Below are 24,109 nucleotides of genomic sequence, written 5' to 3'. Positions count from 1 at the left end.
GATTGCAGGTGTAGTTTTTTTCTCACCAGCTTTATATACAATGTTGAATATGAAGGTATCAGAGGTCAATATATACTAAATGACATAGAATTTTCCTGCAGGAGGGATATTAAGGACAAGCTGTGGGATAATATAGTGGTTTCTGCCAAAGTGATGTGCCATCCTTTTACCTGGAATGCAAAATTTGCCCATGTAATAGGTAACCTCTCATTATCCCATTGCCTTTGTGTTGATTTTGGGTAGATATATTGGTTTGTGGTCATTTCTAAGACTCTAGTATTAGCTGTAGCAAGACAAAAGAGGATTCAGAAACTCTTGGAATTTAGGCAGCCTGTAAGAACAGCGCTGGACCTGGAGAGATCTCATGGGCTGCCCCAGGAAGTCCCTGGAGATATTTAAAAAGAGACTGGATGTGGCACTCAGTGCCATGGTCTGGTAACTGAAGAGGTAGTGGATCAAGGGTTGGACTTGATGATCTCTGAGGTCCCTTCCAACCCATCCAATTCTATGATTCTGTGATTCTATGATTCTATGATTCTATGAATGTCTTGGACCTTGGTTGCCTCTGCAGGTTCTAAGGCTTTGTTCAGCTCTGAAACTGGGTAAAATTTTTGTGGTTTTAGATCAAGACAGAACGGAAATATTTTCTAGGCTGACTGGGTTTTGAGCAAGCCTGTCACCAGCTGCTTGTGTTAGAAATATGTAACGTGGTTGTACTATGGTCTACAGCATGGGACCTTGTATTCCCACATGACTACCTCCTCACTTGCCTGACAAGGAAAAAGTCTGGAGGCAACAAAACAGTGCAAGAAATTACTAGTGTGTCAAAATGGCAAATTGTGCCACTTGTGGCACTGTTGTCTATGCTGGTTCCCTATTATAGTGACAACATTGCTGAGACAAGGAAACTCTGGCAGCATTACAAGCCTATTTCTTCTTTTCAAACTCAAATTAAAAATGTTAAGGTTCTGGATATAGCCCTTTATATTTACTTAATCTTTTGTCCTCAGCATTATCTATTATGCTGAAAGCACAGAATATAGACCAGCATACTTCTTTCTGAGCCCAAGCTTGCACTATAGTTTCACATAAATTAATAAAATCAAAAGCAAACAAAAGCCCTCCAGGATCTCCTTTATCACTTTCTCAACATTTCTCGGAAAAGGACTTCTATAAGAAAATCATTATCTGCTGAATAATACTTTCACTAGTGCCTGGGTGTGAAGGCAATTATATGAATCACAAGCCTTTGCTGATACCAGTAAAATGCAGAGGAATCCATTTCTGTCCCATATGACTTGTGTAATCAGCATGAAAAGGAAATTTTTAAAAAAGTCTTAAGCTGTTGATACTGAAATATAGTTACAGTTTACAAGAATAAGAATTTCATAGATCACTCAAAATAATTGCATTAGGAACTAATGTGTTTGTGAGGCCCTTAAACATTGCAGACATTTGGTATTCATGCAAAGTGGATTTTGCTAAAATGTTAACTCCACTGTCTATTCTGAATTTTAAATATTAATAATTATTTGCATTGAAATTGTTTCTAATCAGCATTATTGAACTCCTAGCTCTCTATATTAAAAAATATAATGTTATATTAAAAATCTATGAGGTCTCACGATTCAAACCACTTACTAGTTGTGATAATCTGAGAAGTGAAGGGATTGCAAAACATTCTAGGTACAACCATGTTAAATACTGAATCCAAGAAAAGAAGTTCAAAGAATCTGTCTGTTGTGGTGAGCAAGATTTAATAGAAATAGCCAAATTCTTTGTTTCAAATCACCTACTTTCTTTCATCTTCTGTCAATTATGTGTTTAATCTGTTTATGCCTGACAAGTCTTCCCAGAAAGCAGGGGTCATGTTGTACATGTAGACAAGAGTGTAGTCCTCCTACAGGCATATCGTAGTTGTCATGTCATATATGTGGTTATAAAATGGACAAGAATTTTTATCCTGGCTTGTTCTTTCTTCCTTTTGTCCTTTTTTACTTCCTAGTCCCTACTTGCTTTTACTAAAGAAGTGCAGTGAGAAGTCAGGAATAAAGCTGCAGTTGTCATTTTCATGTCGTCAAGAATTATGAATGCCTGCAGAATCACAAGGAGACAATTTTCATTCATCTCCTCCCTTTCTAGTTACTTACACAGTGAGTAAGAAAAGGGTGCAGGCAAGGTAATTCCCCCATGATAACTTTTCAATTGTTCTGCAAGTCTCAGCTACAGAACTAGGTTTTACTGAAGAAGCATCTCCTGTTGTTCTCTGTTGGTCTTTCACCACTACCTCAGTGATCCTGCTGGTGCTGGAAACCTGGCAGCTCCTCATGTTCTCCTTGTGCTCTTCCTTTTCACCAGGTTCTGTAAACTTTGCAATGAAACAGTGGTCAGGCTGCCACAGGGAGGAGCAACTGGTAGATCTTTGGGGAAGTAAAAATGGAGAAGATTGGAATATAAACATTGCACCTGCTGTAATGGACCCTTAACTGAAAATTAGAGAAAGAGCAAACCTCTCACTCAGACCTCAAATAGATCAGTCATTGACAGAGAAATTGCTTTTAATGCAGTGCAGTATCGCTGCTTACTGATAAAAATACATGGTTTTCTCTATTGAAAATACTTCATTAGCATGATTTAATGGCAAATGATGCAAGATCTGTGCCTACAAATAGATAAAACCTAGGAACTCTGGAGTTTTAGGGATCTTGAAGGAAATTATTTAGGTTTTCCCAGAATAATCATCATCCTAAGTGTCCACATAAACATAAACGCATTATTTGAGACCCGATGCTAAGCTGTATTGCTGCAGAGCCAAAGAACATGAGGACAAAATTGCTTTCATTAAAGGCGCTAGGGTAAGAGTGCCTTTGCTACTGAGAGAAGCTGACTGTTTCCTTCTCTCACACAGATCTAAACAAGCACTTTCTAAAGCAGAGAGGAGTTGGGCCTAAGAAGATATAACTACATTCTCTTTAAGTGGAGTACAGAGACAGCAGAGGGCACTCAGTAAAGTGCCCTCTAGAGGGGCAGTAGAGGGCACCTTCTGAAAAAAAGTGCACGTATTTTATGTACCGGCCCTCTCTGCTTCCACAAGGCTTGTGTGGCTTTTCTCATTACATTTGTTCACTCATAACTTTCCTAGGGCATCAAAAGTTATCCTTCTGTTAAAATAGCATCATTTTTCTGCAGAGTCTTGCTGCTTCCCTTTTATGTTCTTATGTACTCTTTCTAGTACATGGTGTAATGCAGGGAATGCCCAGCACCGAAACTCTTAAAATCTTCAGTTTAAATGCATGTGGAATGTAAGAAATAAGCAATGGGATCAGCATTGGTTAATGAATTTCATACTGAAAACAAGGTCACATGAAAGTTACTTGAAAGGCAAACTGGAGTGTGTCTGTCATTGATACTGGGTGGAGGCAGCACTGGATGAGGTGACTTAGAAGTATACAGCCCAGACATGTTTACTTTAGCCTTCCTCTTTCAGAAAACATAGGGTGGAATTTTATTTGCAATATTTATTGAAAATTTCTTCTGAAAGAAAATTTGAGACATTCCAGAATGGGATCAGATGAGATTTATCCTGTGAATCACTGAGTCCTTGTGCCTCTTGAAAAAAAAGAATTGGAAACTCCCTTTGTCTTGATCCTCTCTACTTCTACAGTCTTAGTCCCTGTGTACAGCTACAGACTGAGCTGTAGTTCTGTTGCTTACATGAATGTGTTTGTAAAAAGTGGAAGGATGGACAAGCTAGTAGATAATACCCCATAAATGCTTTCTGAATCCTTCCAGAAAAGTACCACTGCCTGGAGGACTAACATCATTCTATGTAATTATTGCCAACTTAATCAGAAGAAGAAATAAAAATCCCAGGTCTCATTCTTAAATGTACTTTCTTCTTAAAAAGGGGGAAGGAGAGACAAGGAAGGGGGGACAAAAAAAGCCAAGGCAAACAGAAACATCAAAAAAACCCAGAATGTGCAAAGGGTTTTCTAAAGTCAACCGTAGAAGGAAATTTTTTTTTTCTTTTTTTTTTTTCCCCCCCCCCACTTCTCATGATGTCAAATTAAATAGCTGGTAGCAGCAGAGCTGTCAATAAGGTGATGCCTCTTTATCAATGACTTCAGAGATCTCTGTTTGGAGGGATAATATTAAGTGGAACTGGAATAAAGGTGATCTGAAAACTGCATCAAACATATGTCAGGATTTTGTTAGCTTAGTTTATTTTTGCATTGTTCTCTTCTATAACACTTTTAAATTATCTCAGATTGACAGTAAAATATTCATAGAAATATTAAAAAAAAAATCTATAGAGCTTTACATAGAATTGATTTTATTATAGTGCCAAAGTGAAATCTTGAGCTATATATTGCCTTTCTGGAATTAAGTAGGTAGAGAATGGTTCTTTACTAACTTGAGCATGGGTTTTTTACAGGCTTAGTACAAAAGCTTTAATAAAAGATACAAATAAGTTTACTCTCCCAGAGCCTCAACCTTGGCGTAACAAAGGTTATCGCTAATCACTTTACTAATCCGTGCAGTAGCAGTTCTCTACCAAGGCACTGTTCCAAAAAGTGGCTTCTGCTCAGTATTTCACTGCAGGGCACCAACTACTGTAGTCTAATCCATGAGATTTATGGACCTCAGAGTGGGACTCCTTAAAAACAATGTCTTAATCAGTGAGCCACTGAGTGAGCAAATGGGAAATGCTGAAGCTACAGAATTTCTTCCTTCTCTGGGATGTGAAAGCCTGACTCAGCACATCTTTAAGAGTTTACACTTCTGGCCTCTCCCCTGAAAGACTCTTTTCTTTGGAAACACTGCTAGAAAGTTATTCAGAGTAGGGTGGGATTTAAATACAAGGTGAAAGGGAAGATGTGCAGCCTTGTATCATAAGCCCCAGGTGTGAATGCTACACTCTGGCCTGCTGATAAGATTGACTTCACCCCCATGAGAGAGTGCTGTGTTGCTCTCAGGAAGCTGAGACATGGGATCCCTTCCCTTCTCTGCCTGACATCCACTTGCCCATCTCTAACCTTCAGAAAGCTTTTCTGCATGATGAACTGCTGTCTGTGCTGGTGTGGCTTTCTTTTCTCTCCACAAAATGTGAAATGGCTTTTACAGGGAAAATCGGAAAGTCTCAGCCACCACAGAAGGACCAAGGCTCTGCTATAATATGGGATATGGAGAAAGCTGAAGGCCTTGAAGAAATCAAAAGCCCATATATTCAGTTCTTGGCTAATGTGATGTTCAGCATTTCAATCTAGATTGTAGGATACTGGCTGTGTAGGGAACCAACCCAAAGCCTCTGTAGCGCATAGGACACTTATGTACCCTGAGGTAGGTCTTAATAAAACACAAGGCAGACAGATCCTTACTTGCACAGGCCAGTGCTCCTTTGTAGGAAAGAGCAGTATTTCTTCCAGTCAAGTTTGAAAAAGCAGCAAGATTTGTGAGGTGAACAGAGGTGCAGTTTCTTCAATAACCCCCCAGCCATTAGGGCTGAGGAATATACAGTACTGCAGATCTTGAAAGAGCCTGGATGTGAGATATGTTTTACCTTGATCTGCTCACAGTGTCAGCGTTTACTAATCCTGAATGTGCTGAGAAGCAGGACTTGAAATGTTTGGGGAACTTCACCAAAGAAATCTCAGGCTTGTTTGGTTGTCTCAGGAGTTAGGGAGCAGAAGAGTGAGGATAAGCCGTATTTTGAAATAATATAGCTAATCTGATTTAAACACCCTAGTTCTGCTTTTTGATCCAGTCCAAAGTTCAGACTCAATTTATGTCTTAAAAGAGGGAGAGGCAGTGCACTGTAATTGCATAAGTATGAGATATCCAGGCAGTGTAAGTGAAATAATGTGTAAGAAATAGGCAGCTTTTCATCCAGCTGAAAAAATACAAAACTGATCACGAATACTTCCCTGCTGAAATAGGAAAAGGTTTTTGCAGCTGTGCTAAGTTATGCCTGAGATAGCAATTTTCTGCACATATTCTGGAAGTGTTTACTATCTTAGTGATACTCCCAGCTGAGAGGAAAAAAAAATGTTAGTGGAAGAAATTATGATAATGACAGTAGAGTTAGCTCCAAACTCAGTATGACACAAAGTTAAGACATGTACAAAGTAGATAAGAGACATAAAGTATCTGAACATCTTTAATATTGTCCTCAGCTATTTACAAGTAATAATCCACTTTTCAACCAGTGAGCCAAGTACTTTGAAATTTACTGTTGGTTTCTCTTGTAGCATAAACATATCATGTTTGTGTATGTTACTTTACCATATCCTGATCAATCATTGATGCTACAAGTGCGAGAAGTACATTAGAACTGTTTGAATCTGTGTTCTGTAACAGGAAGGTGACACTTAGTAGACAGAACAGAGCTACAAAACTTGTATTGCTCTATAACTTAACTGATGAGGAGGAAAATTTCTTTCTGTAAATCTGTCTTGCAGTTCTAACAGAAGGTAAGTTCTGACCGACAGAACTACATTTGTTCTGTGCCTACTGCAAGTAGTGTCAGGGAAACTACACCTGTTTTTTGATGCTGTGTAGTACAGGTGGTGTCAGGATGTTTCTTGGTCTTTTCTCACACTCTCCATTTTCCTCAAGTTAGATAACAGAAAACAAAATATGGAAATGAGGCCGTTCAGATTATAGTGAAGAATATATCAACCCATCCGTTTTAATTAATTTGATATGTTTTGTTGCTTTACACAGTAAACACTGAGGAGTTCTGTAGGTCATTTCCCATATATGCACAGGAGCAAAACCACACAGACATTAGGTTTAAAGTGACATTTGTTTGAAGTCTCACCCTTCAGAAGTGTTATAAGCTTAAAGCAACAAGGTACTTTAATTCAGAGAAGGATAAAATAGTAGTTATAATTATGTGTGTATGTCTATGTAAAACTTAGGTGTGAAAAAACTGTAAGACATTATCAAATGCATTTGAGAATGAGATTGCAGGAAAGAATGAAATTATCTTGCTTAAAAGAGCAAGCTGACAGATTCTAATGGTCCCTCACATGCTGTGCACGATAAATATTCACCTTATCTTTCCAAGAACAATAAAATTTCATGTATTACTGCTTGACATACGAGTTATTTTTACATATCTCCATGCCACTGACTCTCTTGTAAGTTAATCTCATCTCTCATCAATTTTTCACCAGCTTCACTCTGATGTTGATAAAGGAGATGGTTCCATCAAATACATCTTGTCAGGCGAAGGGGCAAGTTCCATTTTCATTATTGATGAGAACACGGGGGATATTCATGCTACAAAGAGGCTGGATCGAGAAGAGCAGGCCTACTACACACTCCGAGCACAAGCACTAGATAGGCTGACTAATAAACCTGTGGAACCAGAATCTGAGTTCGTCATTAAGATTCAGGACATCAATGACAATGAGCCCAAATTTCTGGATGGTCCTTACACTGCCGGAGTTCCTGAGATGTCTCCCGTGGGTAAGTGCAAAATACACTTTTGGTGTCGTGGGAAATTTCTTCCTATTGCCTTTTTAAAAAATTCATTGTTTTGTACTGTGTTGCACTGAGCTACTTAATTATCTATGAGGCACCTGCAACAGTTAGATATTTCGAGACTTCACTGGAAATAATATGCTAGATTAAGTATTTACCCTTTGAAAAAAATGTTGTGAAACTGAAATAGCTAAATAGGGGTTCAGATAAGCATTTTATGGTGTATTTCACATTCCAGTGCCCAGAGGCTTTATTTTACAATTCTCATTAGCAATAATAGGTTTCACACATATCCTATGGTACTCAGAGGTGATAATGTATAATTTTGTTCAGATAAAGTCTGTTCTTTAAAAGCTCTTCAAACTTCTGCTAATGCAGAGTGAGGTTTTCTATTTGTATTTTTTTTGTTGCTGTTTGGGCTTTTTTTGTTTGTTAGGTTGGTTGGTTTTTTTTTTGGTAGTGTTGCATATATGTCAGTAGCAGTTTACTTTACACGTTTTCTAACATTGAAATACATCGCTCTTGAAAATAGATTCAAAAAGCAGGGACTAGGGTAGAACTTCAGATAGTTTCAAACATCCAGTGGAATTAAAGAAGAATGGCATTTAGTTGGAAAAGAAGTAATGCTAATTTTTCCTGAGTTTGAATTAAGGAAGAATTTTATCATCAAATCCACTACTTCTTAATTTTAAAGAGACAATGCTCATCTATTGTCAGGTGCCATCTTTCCTTTGAAAGTTGACCTATTCAGACCAGATAAGAGTTTGCATCAGATAAGTTTCAGTAAATTTTACTTCAGCATAAAATTATAAATGCAAGAATGCAGCTAAAAAAAAATAACTTAATCTACTTCAGTGGAAAAATGTGTATAAGAAATCTCACTTCAAATCAAGAGAGTTATATGTTGATTGAGATTAGTAGTTTCATTGCTTGACTGATTTCAAACCATATCAAAGTTTGATACTCCTACAGTAGGTATGGTGGTACAGAATTTGCTGTAGTTTCCTCAACATCATCTCCTCTGGTTTTGGGTGTTAAAATAGTGCTTCTAAATTAGAGCTAGAGAGAGAGAGAAAGTCTTTCCTGCCTATGAGCCCTGCAGGAATCATCAGTCAACATTGCTTCTATGTTTGAAACTCATCTTCAGAGCTGATCGAATATAAGACATTGCTAATGAGTTTTCTAATTAATTATTTTATTAAGCAGTGAGCATAGACACTATTTCTCATTTGATATTTGGAATTATTTCATAGTCACTTAAACAATATATGGATGGCTGATGAGAATAGTAGCCTTGGAAGGAAAGCTGAACACAGCTTTTTAGGATCCTCAGGGAGGAGATGAAGTTTTAAGATATTGTTGAGAAATTTTTACTGCTACACTTTATAAAAACAGATAATCTAAGATTGTAAAACATAAATATTCAGCACTTGAAAAATAAGTTCTCTAAAAATATATTTTTAATTGCTGCTTTATTTTAGAAGGAGGTTATTTGAACTATAGCATGCAGCAACTATAAGGTTCTTGCAGCTTTGTCTTTTTTCCTGGAAAGCAGTATCTCCCCATTTCCCTTTTGTGTGAGTTACCTCTGTCTTGTCCTATACTGCCATATTGACGTATGGATAACAACTTCGGATTTATCGGGTTTGCTTACACACAAAAATCCGTGCCTCTACTCTTCATCCATGCTCCATTTGTTTCAAAAATATATTGTAAATCTAACAGGGGGTAGTACACAGTGTGAAGTGGAGAATATGAGTATGAGTATGGAGTATTTTTCAAAATAAACCTCATGCATATGTTCTTGAGCAAAAATAAATGACTGAAAGAAATTCTCTCCCATATGGACTGTAGCATCAAATATATTTTCAATTTATATAGAATATTTTGCAAAACTGAGAATTGTGCACTCTTTGAGATTTATTTTTTTTTTTTATCTTTGTGAGCTTCCTGAAACCAGCATTTATGTATCTTTGTGGTTTATATTACACAACTACCAAATGATGCATTGTTAGTGAGTTAAGGATTACCACAAAATGTCTGTGTGGTACTTGCTTACATAGTCACACTGATTCATAGTTTATTCATATACACATTTTTTTATTAATCACCTAGATTATTCATGAAATATTAAGGATAACTAAAGTATGTCTCTCCTATTTTGTTAAAAGTTATATCCATGAAAAGGATTTTTAATTGGATATTAAAACAAATGAAAGAGCTCATAGGATTATAAACCCAAATTAACTACAAAGATAGAATTATAACCTTTAACCTAATGAATGGTTATGCATGTGTAATGATTCTCTATTTTATTTGACAAATATTTTAAGACATTATCCAAGGGTAATTAAAGTCAATCTTTCCTGTTATTTGAAATTACTTCAGTTCAGCTCAAGTTATATTTGAGTAAGGCCCAATTATATTGATTATTCTGGGTAGGGCAAATATCTTGATGGCTTGTAAATCTATTAATAGCAAAAACCTCAAAGATATGGCTTATCTGAAAATCATAGTGGTTTTTTTGTTTTGTTTTTTTGAAGTATGTCTCTTATTTGAAAAAAGTCTAGCAGTGTCATATTTAAAATAAAATACTGTAAATTATAGTTAAAAGAGTATTCCTCTGATGCTGATGAAAAAGATAGATGTGAGATGCTGATCTCTTTGGCTTATAGCCAAGGGAAATAAGGATAAAAATACCAAACCATTCCACTGGTTTTGGTTTTGTTTAATCTTCTCTACTCTCCAGACATATCAGCAACTTTGCTTGTTACTCAGAACAATAAATCTTTCTTACCGCATTTATTAATAAATAAATAAATAAATAATAATAAAAAAATAAGAGCCTTATGCCATATTTAAATCTTTGGTACAAGCAGGTAGGGGGTTTTGAGAACCTGAATGCAGGGCCAGTGATGAAGGGCCAGTGTCCTTCTCCAGTCATAAGCCCTCTCTGCTTCACTTTATCTCGCCTTGCTGCTGCTCAGGGTTGGGTCAGAGGGCAGAACTTGCCCCCAGGTGCTGTTACTTCCCCTTAACACTCCTGAAGGGGAAAAGCTGTGGAGTCATTGCCATAGCAGTTCTGGGTAGAGGCCCATGGAAGAAGCACAGAAATATCATATGGTATGGACCAGAACCAAACCAGGCAGTTGCATATGAGAATTAAGCCAGTATTATGGGTAACTTGACAGTAAAGTTGTATAATATTTCTACAAACTGGTATCATATAGAAATGTGATGCCATCACAGAATTATTTTGTGTAGTACACATATTACACATCATTAGTTAATACTAGTCAATGCCTTTAATGACTGACTACCTTTATGTGTCTATTTTAATTTATTAATGTGGCTACAGTTCATTGGTTAGGGTTTATGCAGTTTGAAAAATAAGCATTTAAGTTCATCTTGTTCTGGAAACAAGTTTTCTCCTAAATTATTTCACCAATGTTAAAGACTGAAGTCACAGAAGCATTTCTCATATAAACTCATTTAAAGGATTTGGTAAAATACCACACAAGTTGCTAAGAATATTTTTAGAAAGCTCTGTGTAGAGGTTTCTAAAACAATAAATTCAGAAATTTAAAAAGGATCTCTTTGAAGGATCTCCAGCTCTAAATAAACTTCATCATCATCTGGCTATGTCACAGAAAAATTTGACCTCTGCAACATGTCACAAACATTGCTGAATCTTGGTTTTGGGTAAATGAAAGTACAAATAGCATTCTAAATTCAAGGTCCTTTCTAGAAAAACTCTCTTCCTTCTACCCTGATATCAGAATTAAGTATGTCATGTTCTCAGATTACTGTGATTCTGTAATATCTACCAATATCTATCAAAGGTTAAGGAAAAGTGACAACTTAAAAACTCTGGAAAAAAAACCCAAACCAAATGAAACTAAAATAAACCAAACTAAATCAAACCAAACCAAACCAAAATAAACCAAAACCCAACAGAAATCTGTTCCAGCCACACAAAATTCCCTGTGCTGTTAGTTGACATCAGTAATGAAATATGTAGAACACCCTTTGATTTGCAGCACAGATTTTCCCTCAGAATTTGCTGCAATTGGTGAAAAAGTTTATGAGGTTTCTACATATAGAATTTTTAATGAGCTGGTATTCAGGCTTTGTAAAAAAAGAAATTGTAGAGAAAAACAATGGTAGAGGAATCTATATCTAAGAGGAAATGACACTTGTTCAGTAAATATCCCCTAATTATTTTTTTTTTTTTTCAATGCATGTCAGAAATACAAACTGCTGGAAATATTTAAAGTTGTAGGTGTGATGCTACACGTTATAACAAGTCTGAGGTAGGGTTAGTGTCCTGTTTACACCTGCAGTCTAGGACTCTGAGCAATGTTGCCATAACCAATATTTACTGGGACACACATTTTGTTGGATGGAGTGAGAGTGTGGTGTCATTTCTGGACTGTTCCACCTTACCTTTAGGTCCTAATCTTGGACACATGGATGACAGCTGATTGCCTGTGTTATGAGATATGGCAAAATGCTCAGAAATAAAAGGAAACTCAATTTGAGTGTAGTAAGACAAACTCTTCTCTTAGAAGATGATGAAATTGGAATTACAATACAACTGCCCATTTTTCCTCAACCTATAGATTTACTGGACATCTGTGAGTATCCATAGAGTTTTATTGGTTACTTTTAAAAGGAAAATAATCATACGACTTAGGTATCAATACACTTCAAGAAAAAGAGGACAAGTCTGTGTTGGAATGATCATCCTCTGAAAGAATTCCTATTCTTCTTCAAGAGAAATCTGCTTCCTCTAGGAAAATCTCTGGAAATCTTCTCGAGCTGATCATTCTGTGCATTATGTTTTCTTGGAACTGATTTTCTATGTGTAGGACTTTTCATTTAGTTAGCAAATCTTATGTTAGCTTACACATTTTTTAAAAATACATTGTGCAGAAATCTCTCCCTTGGTATGGCACTTCTGGGAGCTCAAAGGTTTTGTTTGCAAAGAAATACAATAACAGGGTTTTTTTAAAGATCTTTGCCTCCTGAGGTTTGTGTGAAGTTGATTAACAAACAAAGGAACTAGAAAAGTATCATTGTTTTCCAGTAACTGATTATACTCGGGATGAATGCAAAAGGTTTTGGTGTTAGAATTTCTACTTAAAAACCCCACAACTTTTCTAAAGGTTCTATGTGTTTTGGGAGAGAAGCAATTAGATTCAGCTACTGACTTTATTCATCTCACAGAATGTAGAGGGATTGTTTGCTACATCAATAGATTTTTACAGGAAACAAACACTTCTAAGCTTGCAGGATTTCCAAAATGTTTGTGTTGAGGTTACAAAGCCTTTAATTTCTTTGATCTTGTATTGGGCTGGAGTCCTTGAAAGCAGCAAGAGCAAGAAGCAGAGACATAACTGTGTGTGAAGTTTATAAGCACTTTGGCCAATATTTGCAGACATTGTAAGCTTCATTGGCAGGGCTTAGGTACTTTGTAAATGTGGTAAGCTTGGCTTTCACAAAGAACACAGGATGTCAAATAGTCATTATGATAGCTTTGTACTCAAAATCTGGAGAGGCTCTGGCAAGTTTAAAATAGGTTCCTGTATGAAATTGCATTACAGACTAATCTGTAAAATTAGTTTGACATACTGATTCAAGGCTCTTAGTTACTGGTGAACAGAAAATTGGTATATTTTAAGTCCTATAACTGATAAATGATGGATTAACTACCAATTTTCTTTTTAAACTTACCATCTACTTAATAGTTGCATGTGAAATTTCAGTTTGATAATAGCCTTTTCCCTATCCAAAATATTAGATTGTCCTCAAGAGAGAAAAATTGCATCTAAAATAGAATTGCAGTCATAATACTTTGTCATGCAGTCTTCAGGTAGAGAGATGAAAAACGTGGGTTAGCTAGGACGCAAGTTAATAAAGTTATTTTATAAATTATCATTTCTGGTCAGAATTTGTTCAGTGAGGTCAAAGTATTTGTAATTTGGATCAATTTATGGAGGGCTGCACTTTCCCTTTCTCTCCAAGCCTTTGGCCTTGTCTCATGGCCCATCTATGATCTCTACTTAACTGAAAATTGAAAAGATGAGGGAAATGGGTGGGAGATGTTCTGTTTCAGATATAAATTATTTCAGAACTTTCTCCCACCAATTTCCTGGAAAAAAAAAAGCAAAAAAAAAAACCAAATAAAACTGACCACAATACAACTTATGTTAAATTCACCCTGGACACATGCTATTGCTTTGTTTTCTTAGAGTGATTTCTAGACTTGCTGCTCCCATTTTCTTCTATCAAAAATGTGTTGGTTCAGAAAATGAACACTCTCTATAACAAATGCTTTTTTCTAAACTTGTGTCTAAATCCAGTTTATGAAGGCATCTGATCCTCTGTTGGAGACCTTTACTGGGCATCTGCCAAATTACTACCATATTAATTTGCAACCTAACTTTTAAATGCGTCCCTGGGATGTTGAAGAGAAGGTCTCAATGTTCAGACAATCTGCCAGTGTGAAAAAAAATTATTCTTTCTGGCTATCAAAGGGTGGTGACCATGGCCAAGGCCCTGGCTCCCAAGTGTTTTATTCTGCTGTCAGCATACATCATGGAATCTGTTGTGCAGAACAAAACAAATGGGAACTGACATGGGGAATATAATGAATAGGAGTTGGATGCAAAATGAGATCCTCACAAAATATGGCTTTCTTGCCCACCAGTTAGATATTTTGCTTTCTTATTCCTGTCAACATAGAGCCATATCTCGCACAAGAAATGTTTTATGCGGAAGATTACTAACACAGCTGATACTGTGGTATTTCAGACTATTAAATTAAATTGCTACTTCTTAGAGGAATTCAGTTTTTCTCTGAGCTGAAACAAATTCTTCATCCATCCCATTATAAAAAGGTAAAAAATGTATAGGCTAAAATTAGTTATATATATATGTGTCTGTGTATAATTATCAAAATACATGATATTTATATATGTATATATATGTATCTGCATATATATGTATACATATATAAGCACATATATGTATATATATGTATATTAATCTCTATCTTCTCATCACAGTTTTTAAAAACAAACTTCTCTTCAATGGGAGAAGGGGATATGCCTTTTCAAAGGCATATGCCTATTACTATGCATACTTTAGACATCACATACTTTAGATGTCATTTAAGAAATATTGTTCTCACACCCTCCAACAACCGAAAGGCAGACATAGAGTGGGGGAGGTACCAAATCTATGTTTTTATTGCTATGAGCCAGAGGCTGAGACTACTTGGGAAGATGGAACTCAGTAATTGCCAATAGTACTTGTTTGCAAAGGGGACCTTGTACTCTTAAGTTGAATCAGCATGGAAATGATGAGCAGTTGTGAAAAAGCCACCTGGCTCTTTCCTAGTTATATTTTGGCAAATATTGTTGGATAAGTATAGTTCAGATTTACGTGTCTTTTATGTACAACAGGCCCCTAAATATTTTGCAGGTACCTCTGTGGTTCAAGTGACAGCCACTGATGCAGATGACCCTACATATGGCAACAGTGCTCGAGTGGTTTACAGCATATTGCAAGGACAACCTTACTTTTCTGTGGAGCCAAAAACAGGTAACTTTCCATAAACCCTCTACAGTAATGCTGAGAAAAAAAAAAGAAATTATTCCTTAAAAACTAGCTAGGAACTTATAATGTAGTTTGTTGGTTAATTGAACACATTTGGATTTTATCGATCTTTTAATTTCTTATTCTTCAGAAGAGATGATGAAAACCACAAATCTGAGCTGTGTGATAAGCAGACATTGCTGGAATGGGAATTCTTTATCTTCTTGTCAATCTACTAGATCCCTGGTCTGCTGTTATTTTCTGTCTTTTTAATCAATGAAAATTTCAAAATACTGTGAACAAGTTTCAGATGTTTGTTTTAGAAATATCTAAATGTCATATAGCTGGATTTCCCTAAGTGTAGATTTATGGCATGATCACTTCTAAATTCTACTTTTTAAAGTGAACTTTTATCACGGGAAATGTGTCTTTTCCTTATTTCTTTGAACAAGGCAGCTATGTGCTTCCTGTCCTTATCTGGTAGAACATTTTGCTTCCACTTTCTATCCAAATTACTGGTGGAACTCTTCTTTACTACTTTCATGAAATTTTGTGAATATTTTAAACTCTGTGTTTTCATAGAGCAAGAAAATAAGTCCTGTCTCTCAGTTCACTTTACTGCCTAACCTTCCATCAACATGGACAAAGATTATAATCTTCATTTCAGAGACAGACAAGAAAAGAAGAGAAAAAAACTGTTTACCCTATTTGTCATAAACAATCTGTGATGTAAATCAGATCTGAATCCCAATTCGATGGCCAAAAGGTCACACTATTAAACAACACCTAACACTGCAGAAATAAGTACTATCTTTATCTTCAGATTGCAACAGGTCTATCCTCAGCAGAGATATACAGCACTTTCTATTTTCCCAATGATTACAGGTTATAGTGTTGCTCTCTTTTTTAGTCCACCCATACGTATGTACAATGCATATTGTCATCATGACTACAGAAAGCTCTCAAACAATAATATGGTAGTTTCTGCTAAATCAAAACCTTTAAGGATTCAGACTGATTTGTTTGCATATATTTTCACTTTGATGTGATGCTCAAGGTTCTTTTGTGCACAATAATTACCTTTCAAATGATTGGTTAACGTTGCTTGGCAATTTAACGAGCAGGCCAAAAAATGAAATGTAGAACAAATAACATTATGAAATTGAGTATTAATTGTATTTTAACATGTCTTGTAAAATGGTTGAAATGGTGCCAGACAGTCTGTTTGTTAAATAAAGGCTTTGACACCGATGATTAATGGCAAGCCCTGCGTTCATAAGGGAAGAAAGAAATCAAACTCTAACTAAATATTCAACAAATATCAGATGAATAGATATGTGTCCCAATGTGCCTCTCTCCTTTATTTAGTTTGTTTATGTTTCCTTTGCTGCTGACACTAAGTGCTGGCAGAGTAAATGGCTGCCTCTCTGGAAATACAGTTAGTGGCTATAGCGTGTAGTAAGCATGAAATATTCATAAAGTCATCACGTTTGGAGAAGGCATATTTATTTTCCAGTCTATATAAACAGAACAGAAAGAATGAAACATGAAACTTTCTTCAGGATTTCATTTCAAATCATATAATTGCAAATTGTATGCAGATCATCAAATGTATGTAAGAAAAACTGCTTCAGATTTCACCATATTTCCATTAATAAATGAAAAATACCTTAATTAATGCTTTAGAAGTGGGTATTGTTAGAGCAAATGTATGGTAAAATAAGAATTTCATACGTACATGGAGTGTGACACAATGTCACTAATACTGAGAGATAATATTGTGAATGACTGCTTAAGACATTGTGAAATTTTATCTTGACCTTCGAATCTTAAAAATGAATGCAGAAAATTCTGTTCTTTCTGACTCTTTTAGAGTGGGAAAACACTGAAGATATTTAACCAGGAAAGGGAATGTTACCCAAGACATCATGAAGTCTATAGTTCAGATAGGTAATATTTGGAAAAAACAGTCATGGATGGCATTATCCAAAGAATCTAATGCTAAGTAAGGATCCATGGGATTGGTGATGTCACAGTCCATGAGCTTATGTAACGTGAGAAAGAGTTGGCCACTACCCAGGAGCTTTCTCAAATTAAGGACTGACACTTCGTAAGCACAAACTGGAATTTTATTCTGGGGATAGATAGCCAATTAAGGGATGAGTGTTCAAGAGAGGTAAGGGATGCCCAATAAAATATATATATATATATATATATATATATATATATATATATGTATATGTATGCCAAGAAACAAGTAACCAAGGGGGAAGAGGTAGGAAAGAATGGGATTAGGGCAAAGAAAGGGTGAGTCCATCACCGTTTTTTCCCCTGCAGGGTTGTGCAATGAAGTGCAGGTGTGAGGGCAGGACCTGAGGTTAATGAGGAAAGGGGGGGCACACTTTCACATGGCAAGGTTCTGGTGATGAGGAGGAGGATGAAGAGACCCATAGGAATGAGGAGACACCACTGCGTGGACCACAGACAACCATGACCATGGGGAAAAATGGAATCAAGGAACAGGACCCAGCAACACAAGGACAATGAACCTGACGAACCCAGGAAGCTGGCTACATCCCTTACTTTTATAATGCAATGCCACCGTCTCTTAATTTTGCTTGGCTGCAGCAGAGACAGGCAGAATACTCATGTCCAGTCACAGTCCTTTCTCTGTGGGCTGACAGCCAATTTTGAAACATTTGAATCCTTTGCTCTGCTGAGCCCCCAGAGCTGTTACCAACATGGCTGCTTCTCTGCTCTTTTGTGTCTTCTTCACACCCAAATTTCTTCACGTCTCAAGGAGCTGGCAGGCACTTTGTGTTTTCACTATCTGACTCAAGAGTAATTTTATTGCTTATGGTGGCTGAGCATCCCATTTTCCACAGGTGACAACTTAAAATAAGCTTGCAATATGTCAGTTCCTCTCCTAGTCAAAAATGAGATATTAGGGTTGATATAAACTCCTTCCTCTCTTATTGTAATCACTGATCAGCTGCTATCTTTTAAAGACAAAATCCACTTTCACTGCAAGATATTTACTTGTGCAACCATTGACATACCTTGTCTTACTGCAGGTGTTATCAAGACTGCACTTCCGAATATGGATAGGGAAGCCAAGGACCAATACCTACTTGTTATTCAAGCAAAAGACATGGTTGGGCAGAACGGTGGATTATCAGGGACTACATCTGTAACTGTCACCCTGACTGATGTTAATGACAACCCACCTCGCTTTCCACGACGTAAGTTACAATGTAAAAGTATGAGTTGAAATATTATTTTTTTAAAAAAATTATTTTCTTTACGTGCCATACTATTTCCAAACAAAGAGTAAAATTACTCAACTTCCATTTTAAGTACTTTGAGAATTGCTGGCAGCAAGTTTTATCATTATTACTACTACAACTACATTGAAAGATTATTTTCTTTAGCTGATATGTTTCAGATCAGTTGATATGAAGTGATGTGCAGCAGGTGCATTTATTAGTGTGTTTTACTTCTTCTCTGTGAGTAAAAACACAAAGGAAGATAAACCTTAATAGATACTTAGTGTTTGCCAGCTGCACTTCATGATGCATATTTCTTTAACTTGACTGTTAATCCTTTAGATTCCTTTATCATTTTAGCAGGATTTGTCTTGTGCATACAGTATTTCTTAAAGAGTTAAAAACAGAAGATCTGGAAAGTCATCTTTCCTCCATCTGCCATCTACTTTCTTAGAATCGTAGAATGTTAGATTGGAAGGGACCTCAAGGATCATCTGGTCCAACCCTTCTAATATTATTGTTCATATGATATGTCTCGGAACCATGTTCTGAGACTTAAAAGTTTCCAGGGTTGAGGAATCCACCACTTCCCTGGGAAACCATTCCAATGTCTGACTATCCTCACAGTGAAAAATTTTCCTCTTGCATTCAATTGGAGCAACTTGTGCCCATTGCCCCTTGCTTCAAGATAGGTGTGTCATCCCATGGCTTGTTATGTGGAAGCCTGCTGATATTACCCTCTTTCTTATTCACATCTAGTTTAAAGCCCTATTTAAAGCAATCTCCTGGGCAAAGACTTTCTTCCCTCTCAAGAAAGGTCTCTCCCGTTAGGTGTCAACATCCCTGGTGCTGCATACACCATACCATTGTTGAGGAACAATTTGTGGCAGTGACACCAGCCACAAAGACATGTATCAATGATCTAGATACAGTTTTTCATTCCCATCTCATTTCCTGTGACTGGAAGAATAGAAAAAAAGATGACCTGGGCACCAGAATCTCTCACCGTTCTTCCCAAGGCCCTAAAGTCTCTTTTAATTGCTCTAGGACTGCATGTCATTACTTCCTCTCCTCCAACATGGAAGATCATTAAGGGGTAGTAGTCCACCTCATCAGGCAAGGTTTCCTAGTGATGTCCTTAATCTTGGCTCCAGGTAGACAGCATACTTCCCGATGAGAGGGGTCTGCCCAACATGTTGACCCCTTTGTTCCCCTCAGAAGGGAGTCACCTAAGACTATAACCCTTCTTTTTTCCCTTGAGACTGATGTTGTGATAAGGGTGGTTGTCTTTCTGATCATGGACATACCTCTGGTGTGTGTTGTCCATTGTGTCCATCACCCATGACATTCGGTTGGTCTATCCCAACCAGAACCTCGTATGTGTTTTTTATTGGCACCTCAGAGGGTGAGGTGAGTAAGGAAGGAGGTCATTCTCTGACCAAGGCTTTCATCCTAACCAAAGAAAAGAGTACACTGCTGTATGCTAAGATCTGAAGAGCTCAGTTTAATAATATGCTGTAGCATTCTGTCTGGGGTGTTTTTTCCTTAAACAAATAAAATTTAAATATTTTTTTTAAAGTTTTCTTTAAGTAGAATTACAGTAATGTGAAGAATATACTCATGCCCACTCCAGCTCACCTCCAATGTTATACAAAATAGATCTGTACATAATAGATTTCCTGTTTTTTCAAGCCACCAAATGCTTGTAGTAATAATAGAACAGAAGTTATTTTTAAAGGTGAAGGTGTTATTGGATACCGACTGCACTCAAATACCTTTTTGACAGCATAGGCATTTTCTACTTGAATGAAAAAAAGGTGGAATTTTCAAGAATAGAGGTGGTGCACTTACTATGTCGGTTTCTAGTCATGCTCAGGCTGCAAACTACCAAATCAAGATATACAGCTATAAAAGAATAAGAGGTCATATTTATATTGTTTCACTTACTTTTTTTGCTTTTTCTCAGAACCAAATAAAACTATCTTCTGCAATGGAAATCTTTAGCAGGCATTCATTTCATGTTTTGCACTTAAGTTTTGAACTATGTTTTTGCATCGCTTCATTGTACTTCTATCACCATAGGAAGAAATTGTTCTCATAGTACTTATAGTCCATCACAAGGAAAACCTAACAAAAAACCAAACAAATAAAAAAAGAGTAATTTTATTTTGAATTCAATACATTATGTTATCCTGAGTAAGTATTCAAGTGCATGATTGACTGTAGATTTTAAGAAAGATTTTTAAGAAAGGTACTTTTCCTCTTGTTTTGTGTTTTTTTGTCCTGTTCTGGTTTGTTTTTTAGCCAACAGTTCCTGAAGACTCTGAATTTATGACATTTTTAAATTTCACAGGATCGTATCAGTATAACGTCCCTGAGTCTTTGCCAGTGTCTTCTGTAGTGGCCAGAATAAAAGCTGCAGATGCAGATGTAGGACCTAATGCTGAAATGGAGTATAAGATTGTGGATGGTGATGGTTTAGGAGTATTCAAAATTTCTGTTGATAAAGACACCCAAGAGGGAATCATAACAATTCAGAAGGTAAGTCTGATTTTTCTCACTGATTCTGGTTGAATCTGTGCAAGATGAAGACAGGTTATAAGACTGAGCTTTTGTTTCTAGGAGCCTAACAGCTGTAAAAGTTTCCATTGACACATTTCATCTTCAGTGTGTGTATGCACGTATGTGATTTTGAGATTTTTAATGGCTTACATTGAAATTTTTTGGGGGGGCTTTTTGGCAATAGCTGTATTGTTTTGATGGGGATTTTTTCAAACATACGAGTCTGGATGGGAATCTGAAGTTCAGTTTCATTTGTCCTTTATTTAAAGAGAAAAAGTGAAAATATATCTTACAGTAAAAAGGCAAGCTCCAAATAAAAAATGGATCCCAGATATAAAATAAATTAAAATAAAAAATAATAAAAGAAAGAATTTAATTGTCTGGCTGGTGGTTTTGTACTCAGAAGTAACACATTAATAACCTTAAAATTATGTATGAGTAAGAATTGTTGTTTTACAATATAAGACATTACTTTAAAAATTCAAACGAAATGAACATATTTTATGAAATGTTTTTTATTCTTAGTTTTCTGTATGTGCAATTAAAAAATTAAGATTTTAAAATTGTGAAATTATATAAAATACTTGAACCCCTGCATTCTTACTTTGCTGCAATATACTCTAAAGGGTACCCTTTCACAAAATAAAAGGATACTGAAATATTCTACAAGCAAATTTAATTTTTGAGGAGAACAGAAAAAATCCCAACACTTTAGACAGAAGAATCTCTTCCTATATGATTTCACACACAATTTCATGTGTGAATGCTTGTCAATGGCAATACCCAACCTATGGCTGTCACTCTGCTAAGCCCTTCAAGATCCCCTAAATGCCTGACTTGTTATTTCAGAATATCTGTAATATCTTTGTTCCTGAAAAAAATCTGCGTCTGTAGTTAATATGATTCCATAGCAGATTTTTCTTCCCTATATAGTTTAATCTCTGTAAACTTCACCTATCATTGTGGTTAGCTTTTGTTTGTTTGTGGAGGTTTTTTGTTGTTTGGTTTCTTTGGTTTGGTTCTGTTTGTTTGGTGGTTTTTTTGGGGATGGTATTTTTGTGTTGTTTTTTTTTTTTTTCCCTGGTTCATTAATTTCTTTTTAAAGCAATATACAGCAACATACAAATATACATTTCTCCTTTGAAAGATTAATATTGCATGATATTGCAAAGCAATGGAGAAAATCTCTGATGTCCTCAACACCTGCTTTAGAGCTGGTAAGCATTTGTAGATGTCACAAGAAGTTATGTATGTGTAATTTTTTTCGAGGCAAAAACATCCATCTTAGGCTTCTTAAAAGCTGTGCTAATTTCTCCTTAGTACGTTTGAAATACAAGTGCTGAAAAGTTAGTTTTGTCTTTGTTCAACAGCCAATTCCAGTGATGCTCATTCAGTTTGCTCATTTAAGGTTTTTGGCCAAAAATCTACCAGAATGCCTGTCCTAGAGGGGGAGATTTTATCAGGGCCATGGTGAGCAATACTTATTCAGTCAGAGTTCCAGCAATCTAATTTGAAACTAATGAGTCCATTTTAGTCTTCAGTGTGCTGCTGTAGCCATCGTATTTGTTCCTGGAATATTCTGATTCCAGTATTGTACAGTAGACTAAATAATTGACATATATGATTTCTATAATCACTATAGCTTGGGAGCTGAACTGTATTTTTTACTACTGAATATTCATCCTGAGAAGTGCTCTATGAAATAGCAGCTGAACTACATTAAAAAGGTTACAAAATTTTGACCTGATTAAATACCCCATTTTGCTAACAGTTTTTAAACCTAGATGCTGCTATGTTTTGACACAGGAATTAAGACACTTATCTCTTTGGTCTTAAAATTTTTTTCTCATTTCCTACTATTTTTGGCTTTCTTTCCTCTGACATATCCAAAGATGAGTCCCTATGCTGATGAGCACCTCCCAAAACTCTGAATGCCCTTAGCTCTTTACTTAGACTCCAGGGAACTCGGTGCCTTGCTGAGTGCTGAAAGATGCTCTTGGCCACCCTGCAGAGAGCATTGGCTAGGAAAGAAGAAAGTAAATGAAGAGCTCAAACACAGCAACTAACAGGCAACTGCATATTGTTTTCTGCAGAAGAGATACATGGAAGGCCACTGATGACAGTGTACACAGGTTAAATGGGCTTCAACCACCAAGCCTAAACTGCTAGATCACTATGGACTCAGGAAGACGTTAACCCTGCATGATGATCGTAGAATCAGTTTGGTTGGAAAAGACCTTCAAAATCATAAAGTCCAACCATTAATGTGTTTCTTAGTAAGGAATTGGGAAAGAAATTAAGTCTGTACCTTGGAATCTACAGATTCCAAAGCCTAAACCTACTGTCCTGCATTTGACGTTTTGTACATCTCTGAGTGCAAATAGCTCTTTCCTTTTCACACCCTTTTCATGCACCTTTTTCATACACACTGTGGTGCAGTTCTCCATCTGTAGAATAACATTAATTCCTTCCTGTGGTTTCATTTGCGATTTCTGTTCTGCTCTCAGTGCTGTGTTCGTTAGACTCAGACAGATTTTGGAAGAAAAATTAAATTCTTCTGCATATGTTGGAGTTTTAAATAATGTGTTGGATTTGTCTCCAGAGTAGCAACACTAGAACTGAATAAATGTTTATGGAGGTGAATGATGATCCAGTCATTTAATAAAACAAATTGTGAAGTCTCCATGCAAACCTATGTGTGTAGAATTTCAAAGTGAATTCATGCTGACTGTTCACAGAAACCTTACTGTAATACACACGGATAGAATCCTGGTTTCATTTTCTAAACCAAATACAAGACCATACTGTTTATAGTTTCTAAAGCACTATTTCTAAAAACAGCACATGAGAAAAGGCATTATATAAATGCAGATCTCAATTTACTCACAAAGTTGTGGGCTCTAGCTAGACTTCAGTATTAATCATGGCTCCTCAGCAACATCTTAAGATAAAAACCTGATAGATGATCTGTATCCACCTCCACATTTATCAAATAGTTCAAGGCTTCAAGGTATATTTTTATTATATTTATCATACAAGGAAGGTTATGAGGTCTGATTCAAGCGATTTTGAAGTCTACAGGGAGATTTTAGTGGACTTAAGTGCAAGAAAAAGCCTGTTCATGTCTTACTGTAACATGGGACAAGCATTAAGATTTCCATGATACAGTTCTTGTTCACTCTGTAGTAATT

The 24,109-nt window shown here is 36.3% G+C and overlaps 1 protein-coding gene across 1 annotated transcript in view; it reads left to right on the top strand.

Annotated features, from left to right (window-relative positions):
* The window catches only part of LOC139793035 (cadherin-7), a 77,987-nt gene that overhangs the window by 31,910 nt on the left and 21,968 nt on the right, over window positions 1-24,109 (top strand). The window contains exons 3-6 of the mRNA XM_071737082.1: window positions 7,179-7,473; window positions 14,977-15,096; window positions 18,165-18,332; window positions 20,710-20,897. Coding sequence (XP_071593183.1) covers window positions 7,179-7,473; window positions 14,977-15,096; window positions 18,165-18,332; window positions 20,710-20,897 — 771 coding nt within the window. The remainder of the gene's footprint in view (window positions 1-7,178; window positions 7,474-14,976; window positions 15,097-18,164; window positions 18,333-20,709; window positions 20,898-24,109) is intronic.

The sequence above is a fragment of the Heliangelus exortis genome, chromosome 2, assembly GCF_036169615.1.
Source record: "Heliangelus exortis chromosome 2, bHelExo1.hap1, whole genome shotgun sequence".
Classification (NCBI taxonomy): domain Eukaryota; kingdom Metazoa; phylum Chordata; class Aves; order Apodiformes; family Trochilidae; genus Heliangelus; species Heliangelus exortis.
Note: the sequence above shows the minus strand (reverse complement) of the source record. Positions and strands in the feature narration are given on the sequence as shown.